This window comes from Alligator sinensis, unplaced genomic scaffold (assembly GCF_000455745.1).
Source record: "Alligator sinensis unplaced genomic scaffold, ASM45574v1 scaffold234_1, whole genome shotgun sequence".
NCBI classification, from domain to species: Eukaryota; Metazoa; Chordata; order Crocodylia; family Alligatoridae; genus Alligator; species Alligator sinensis.
In genome coordinates this window covers 1,254,518-1,262,129 of record NW_005842334.1, presented here as the reverse complement: position 1 = coordinate 1,262,129, position 7,612 = coordinate 1,254,518, and the positions used below count along the sequence as shown (strand labels likewise).

The 7,612-nt window shown below is 40.0% G+C and overlaps 1 protein-coding gene across 1 annotated transcript in view; it reads left to right on the top strand.

Annotated features, from left to right (window-relative positions):
* Window positions 1-4,951, top strand: part of SLC39A12 (solute carrier family 39 member 12) — a 41,020-nt gene extending 36,069 nt beyond the window's left edge. Inside the window, exon 11 of the mRNA XM_025210098.1 lies at window positions 4,823-4,951. Within this exon, the coding sequence (XP_025065883.1) occupies window positions 4,823-4,951 (129 nt within the window). The remainder of the gene's footprint in view (window positions 1-4,822) is intronic.
* The last annotated feature ends 2,661 nt before the right edge of the window (window positions 4,952-7,612 follow it).

The following is a 7,612-nucleotide window of genomic DNA, read 5'->3' as shown; positions in this document are numbered from 1 at the left end:
GGGGGGGTTTGGGGGCTTGTGCAGAGCCCCCCATGTGGTGTGGGGCAGTGGAGGGCAACAGGGATCACCCACCACCTGGCCACACCCACTGACCCGGGGCTTTTTTTTTTTTTTAACAAGTGCTGGGAGCTAGGGCAGCCATTGCCAGGCTGGGAAAGGGGCAGGGGATGGGCCTGGCCTGGCTGGCTGATTCAGAGATTTGGCAGCAGCTGAATCTCTGAATAAGATTTGGCCAAATCAAATTGGGACAGTGATTTGAATCACCAAATCAAATCACTGTCCCCCCAAATCGGCTGCATCCAAATCCAAAGTGAATACTAGCTGCTTCACACAGGCCTACTGTGCATTTATGTGTTTGATATTATAGCAAATGAATTATTGCAAAAATTTTTAATATTTTAAGAACCTATAAATTTAGTCTGTTTTTTTCTTACAAATTACAAATACATGACAGTTAAATAGAAAATCAATTGCACTTTATATATTGTGTATTATTCTGCACAGATAGAGAAAGTCTCTGCTTTTTATTAATATTCTTCACTTTTTTTCCCCCAGCAACAGCAACCTTCATTATCCTTGCCAATGCTATACAAAAAACCTTAACTATAATTTTCACTATCTGTTCTAAGACTTGCACATCCTTCCTGTGGTGGTCAGAGCAGCATCTATAACAAACAAAACAAGGTCACCGATTTCTGCTTTGTGAAATACTGATGGAGGCTCATTGCCAGGGCAGCTCAGTGACTGCATCCTCAATTGAGGTTGTGCAGTAACACTTCCATGGTTAATTAAATGGCTTCATTTTCTAAAAATGTCATTCTGTCTCCATTAGCCAAGCACTGAGATATACTCATTTTAACAAGAGAAAATGGAAAGGAGAAAGAGTAGTGAAGACAGACAGCAGGATCCCTAATAATCATCAGACTGCTGGAAAGGATTCTGGAAATCTTCATCTTCTTGTTAAGCAAATAAAAAAAAAAATGACTTGATTTTGCAAATGTGCATGCATGTATTTAACAATATTTTTCTGTTGATGTCAATGGGCTTAAGGATAAGCACAAAAATAAGTGCCGGCAGGATCATGTCCTTAGTTGTTGTTTAATGAATAGGAAACACCCTGCCTGGTTGCTCTGTGTGATCTACACAGTGAGAGATTTGCTGTATTTGACCTATGTTTAGACTGAGAACAGAACATGCTTTTGTATGTCAGTAATTATGATCATCCATTAAAATACCCTCAAAAATCTCTTCTTTAATGTTACTGTTATCCAGCAAGTGGTTATTTGTTTAGTCTGGATCAGTGCTGAGGAATCAGTGCACGGAGTAGAACAGAACAAATCACTCATAGCAAAATAATTGTTTGATAAATTTAGCATCTTTTTCTGTTCTGGAAGGACCCAAGCTTGCAAATACTTCAAGCAAGCACATAATTTTGCTTTCCTGAGTAGTCCTATAGCAGTAAATTTATCACTTTATTTGTTATTGAAAATTATTTACTAATCTAATCATTTTATTATCTCTGAAAATAAATGAATTACCTGCTTTGAAATCAGAGGAGCTTCTGGGTGCTCAGCTACTTACTGAAGTACCTAATTAAGGATTTGGCAGCCTGACTTGAGGCCTCCATTTCTTAAAAAAAAAAACAAAAAACAAAAAAAACACAAAACCAAACACACCCGCTTGGCCAACAAAGTCAGATGAGGTCACGTAGTTATAAAAGGTTAAATGCTGTGCAGAATAATACTTGCTGAAGATTTATTTTATTTTTTAAACTATACTTACTCTTGTGATACTGTATTGGCACAAACTAGCAGCAGCATCTAGGGGGATGAACAATACATTGGCAGTTCTCTTGTTTAGTTAGTAACTGGTGGATCAACCACTGGTTTCTCCTCTCAGTACTTGCAGGGTATGTCTACAAAGATGTTTACTGAGGAGCTACCTAATTAGCTCCACAGTAAAGTTCCTGCTTCTACACGTGTGGGCCCTATTAGGCTGCAGTACTAAATACAACTACTATCCTGCAGTGGCATCATTTACTGTGCAGCAACGCACATGTAGACACTGATGCTGCCAACTAGCCCTGCACTGAAGCACCCTTGTGCCCCAGCCACCCCCTCTGCAGCACACTGAACTGGGTCAGAGCAGACCCAGGGTGGCAGGCTGACCCACACAGATCCCTTGCCAGCCAGGGCTGCTCTGACCCAGCTCAATATGCTAGGGTCCTGGGTGCACATGTAAACTCTGGTGAGATATGTACCAGAGTTTATTGCTTAGCATTAATTGCACATGGAGATGCACCCACAGTTTCTTAACTTTCCTATGTGAAAAGTTGATGAGGAGAATGCAGGAGTAAGGTGGCTACTGACTTGAGCAGGGAATAAATCCCGGTTGCTTGTTTCCCCTGAGCAGGAACTAAAATCAGGGCTGACTGGTACCTTGTGTCACCATTGTGAGCATGGCACACAATTCCTTGTTTATTTTGACTGCTGTCAGTGGCCCCTGTTTGGTTTTCATGGCCTACCTCAGCCAATGATCATTTGCCTTCTGTGCTTCACAAGGTCATATAGGATGGAGCTCACTGGTGGCTATGACCTATAGCTGATACTGTGGCTGCAGTTCATTTTTATTTTCATATGCCATTAATTGAGAAAAGGGAGTATGCACATAGTAATATAGTTAGTAGACTGAGAGTGCAGAATAGCCTGTAAACCAGCAGTGGGCAAAATGGCAGATGTGGCCAGCAGCCAGACTCCACTTCCCAGCAGCCTCTGCCTGCATGGCTGGGGCTGGTCTCCATGCATAGTGCAAGGCTGGGGTTGCTGTGGAAACTGGCCCCAACCATGCTGGCAGGGTGCATGGCAGGGCAGGGCAGGGGCTGCTCTGGAGTCACTGGGATCTTGCAGCGGGGCAGCTTGGACCAGGGCAGAGCTGTGATCTGCTGCCTGCATGTCCCTGCCCAGAATGTACAGGCTGCAGATCGCAGCTCTGCCCTGGCTTCTTGAAGCGGTGACAGCATCCCTGCCTGGAGCATGCAGCCAGTGGATCATAGCTCTGCCCTGGCCCAAGTTGCCCCCACCACAACACCCCAGCAGCTCTGGATTAGTCCTCTGCCATGCCAGCACAGTTGGGGCTGGTCTCCATGGCAACCCTAGCCTTGCACTATCACAGCGCAGCTGTGGCTGGGGTCTCCATGGAGACCGCCCCAGCCATGCGGGCAGAAGCTGCTGGGAAATGGAGTCCGCTACTGGCCAGATCCAGCCCACAGGTCAGACTTTGCCCGCCCCTGCTGTAAACTGACATAGGAATTCCACTTGCGAGGATCTTATTTCTTAAATAACTTGCATGCAGACTATCTTACTAACATAGTATGAATACATACCATAAATACTCAATGGCATCAGCAGAAATAATCTGAATCTGCATAATGGAGGGGAAAAAAATGAAGTTTTCTATCATTGTGTCCTTAGAGATCTTGGTTGGTTGGTTGGTTGTGTTTTGTGGATATAGACTGGTTACAGAGTTGAACTTGTTAGGGAAAGGCCCAAACTAAAACTCCAGGTTAGACACTCCTGGATTCAGGTTAAGATCTGCCTTCACTGTTGGTACTTCCTTCCAAAACCCCAAGATCTGAATGCTTGCAACTTGGCAGTTCAAATATTGCTCCAAATTTGAATTAGTCCAAAATTAGAGGTGTTTAAATTTATTTCAAATTCAGGGTTCAAGTTCAAGTCTCAAACTTAACTTAAACCCAAGTACACACAACTCTATGGCAGGTCAGATTTGGAACAAATTTGGATTCACTGACTTGAGAGCGCTAAAATCTGGGGGTTTTGGTTTTGTCCATTTTGAGATTCAAAACTTTAATCTGGAGACAGCTTTTGTAGATAGGGTTTTGATTTGAACCCATTTCTACATTAAATATTTTATCATGTTTTAAAGCATATAAGTACCCAAGAAAGAAAAACATAGTAAATACCAGTAAAATACTGTGATTCTATAGTACTATCTAAAGATAAATTTGCACCTACAATAACCAATGGAAGCATACCATTTGATTGCTAGGGGTGCATATAATATAGTTATGTGAACATTATCAACATCAACACAAAAGATAAAAGGAAATAAGAAAATAATTTGAACCTGATGCATATTTTCATAGACTACTATGGATGTAGTTACGATGCAGTATCATGAATACTGTCATACAAGACATCACGTAAGGAGAAAGGGAAGCTTCAATATTAAAGTAGAGTTTAATATGATGCTAAAGATCTGGTACCCTTTTATTTCATCTAAAAGTTATGGAGATAACCATAAAAGCTAATTTTTGAATGCATATTTAACAGACTATACTTTTCATGTATGTACTTTTTAAACCCAGGGAAACAGGATTTTTGCCAATTGCTTTCGGTGGGACTAGGACTGGACCCTATATATAGTAGTACAGAAACAAAATGTCTAAAACTGGTTTATTTCCACAAATGGAAATCACTAATTTGACTAAGTAAGCATTTCCTTATATGCAATTATGTACCATTATTAAAAAAATACTGAAAACGTAGCACATTTTGTATATCCATTTGTAACTCTAATATTATAAAAGAGATTAAGTTGATGGAACAAGATTAATTGAAATATTTCACTCTAAGTATCTGTAATTGTATAATGTACAGAGCATGCTACAGATTTGTAACTATATTCAGAAACCAAGGATTTAAAGTCTCTTTTTTTAATGAAGTTTCTCTTGTTTTTCCATAAGACATTTTTCCCAGAGTTGAATATATCCGGCTCTCATTCTGATGTCTTATTCTTTTTTTAGCTTCCTGAAATGACTCACATTCAGACACGGCGCCCCTGGTTGATGTTTCTCCTACAGAACCTTGGATTACTATTAGGTTGGCTTTGCCTTTTTCTTTTAGCTATATATGAAAAGAAAATTAAAATATGAAGATTATACTGGAAACCTCCCCAATTATGAATTTGGATATCGTTATTTCACTTTTGCATGTGCATTATAGTGATTTCTAAATTAAGTTGTTGAGATTTTGTATCTGAAGTAAACTAGGTAACTTTTATTTTATTAACTTATTCAGAATTTGCAATGGGTTTTTTGTAAAGAAGAATGTTTAGATTTATGCTTTATTTATTACTGAGTTTATCAAATCTCATGTTCATACTCACAGCAGTGTCTGGTTAGTTTTTATTGTGTCTGTTCTAGCTAAACAGTCTTAGTGATCTCTGCTACTCTGATTGAAGAAAAGAATAAAAATATATATAACATAACTAAACTCAAACGCACCACCGCTGAATAATCTAGGCATAAAATCATATTACTACTTAATGCCAAACATAAGTTTATTTCTATGAAACTGGAAAAATAGTAAAAATAAATTATTGAGTTAAATGCGACAAACTCATTTTAATATACTATGCATTATCTATTGTTGACAAAGTAATGAAGTATTGTTGTTGTGTCCTGCCCACCCACTGCAGTAATGGAAATAATGGTGAACATAAGGCTGTGGCAATTTACTACGCAGTTTAACAATATCAGAACACCCGTTCCAAATGAGCCGTTCATGTCTACACTTCTGTAACAGAGAGCTGGAGGATCTTGTTACTTTAAGAAGAAAAACTGAAGCTAGAGAGGCCAGGCAGTGTCAAAACCCTGCTGCCCACGCAGTGGAGAGGCCCAGTGGGGTAAAGCGTTGCACTTGCTGCTGGTCAGGAGATAGCCTAGAGTGAGCTGGCTGCAAGGGAATAGGCAGCTGGAGACCTGAGGCTATGATAGCTTACTGCAGGTTTGGCAGCCCACAGCACGCAAGAGGAACTAAACTTGAGTCCGACAGGGCAAGGCTAGAGCTGGAACCCAGAAGCTGGGTCTAGCGCAGTGGAAACTGAGCTAAGTGGCCCAGCAAGAGAAAAAAGGGCAGAGGCCAAGTAAACCAAGACCCTTATGAGAGACTGATCAAACTGACTGGACAGACAATATAGGAGAGGCATGGGTGTGGTGTGAAGGGGAGGCTGGAAACATGTTATTAGCCCGTAAGGCAATAACTGTGGATATCCGTTGTTATATGTGGGAAGCCCTGAGGCAGCTTCCCTTTTTCTGAAAGATTAACATCCAGGTGGGGTGGGCAAGTGAAGGGGAGAGTGACCAAGGGAATTAGACCAGTCAAGGGTTGATCAGCCAACAGGGGGCATTGCAGCTGCCCTGGGATGAGTGCCTTGTTACAGCTACTCATTAAACCTAGGGAAATAGGATTTTTGCCAATTGCTTTCAGTGGGAGAAAGGTTGGATCCTATATATTAGTACAGAAACAAAATGACTAAAACTGGTTTATTCCCACAAATAAGAATCACTAATTTGACTATGTAAGTATTTCCTTATATGCAATTATATACGATTATTAAAATATTGACATTGTAACACATTTTGGATAATGATTTGCAACTTTACGATGATGGAACGTTTTTGTACTTCCAGCTATGGCAGTTGCTCAAATAATTAGAAATGTCATCCTGTTAGGTATTGATTTATTCCTACAAGTATAACATGCTTTTATGAGAGAGCTGTTTGGGTAACCTAAATAGCAACCTGTGGGTATGGTCTTCTCCTAAAGCCTGATCCTACAAACCATATTTTTGAGTAATTAACCCTATTAACATTACTGGGATTATTTCTATTGGTAAAAGTCCACTGATTTAACTAAGGAGTCCAAAGACAGGCTCTAAACAAGTTTGCCAGTAATAGCCCAACTCTAGGTACTGACTGATTTTGGCAAGGCATTGAGCATTAACTTTTATTGTATGACTGCATAATAGCTTTGTTGTTTCTTAGACTGACATTTATTTCATATCAGGAATTTTCTTTCTTCTCCCCTTTCCCCCCCACTTAATTTATTTTCTGCAAATGAAGTCAAGGATTTGTTCCTTGAATGGAGGAATAGTTATTTTTCCCTGGGGAAGAGTCAAGCAAGGGAAAGCCATGTTACAAAACAAAAACATGTTCTTTATACAACCAAAAACACATTGTTTCTTCTGTCTTAGGGGCCGGTACACAACAAGATCACTGTGGATTAATTTACCTGGAGTTTTACTCTGAAGTAAATTTACTCCATGTAAGCAGCCAAACTAGCTGCTCTTTTACAGCTGCTGGTAGCAGTGTCTATCAGTCAAACAAAGGGCTACCCTGCGATGACTGACTAGGGGAATGGGCACATGACCAATCCAGCAATGTAACTCTCACCAGTGTACAGTTATTCCTCACTTTGAGGGGTAGCTTTACCCCAGAGTGGAATGTCTTACATACAGTGTCAATCTACTTTTACCTTGGAGTAAAGCTAATTTACTATTTTGTTGCCATTACTATCTGAGCATCATACAAAGTGAAATGTAATTTATTCAGCCAACATTCACTATCAGCCCCGTTTTACAGAGAGAGAACTCAAGGACAGAGGGACTGAGAGAGATTTTTATAAGTATATAGGAATTGTATAATTAGCAGCTGTATAAGTGTTAGATATCCTAAGGAAAGTCCACTAAGGCTTTAAAACACCTTTAAAAGCCTGACTCTAAACAATTTTTTAAAGGTCACTCGAAATCTGTG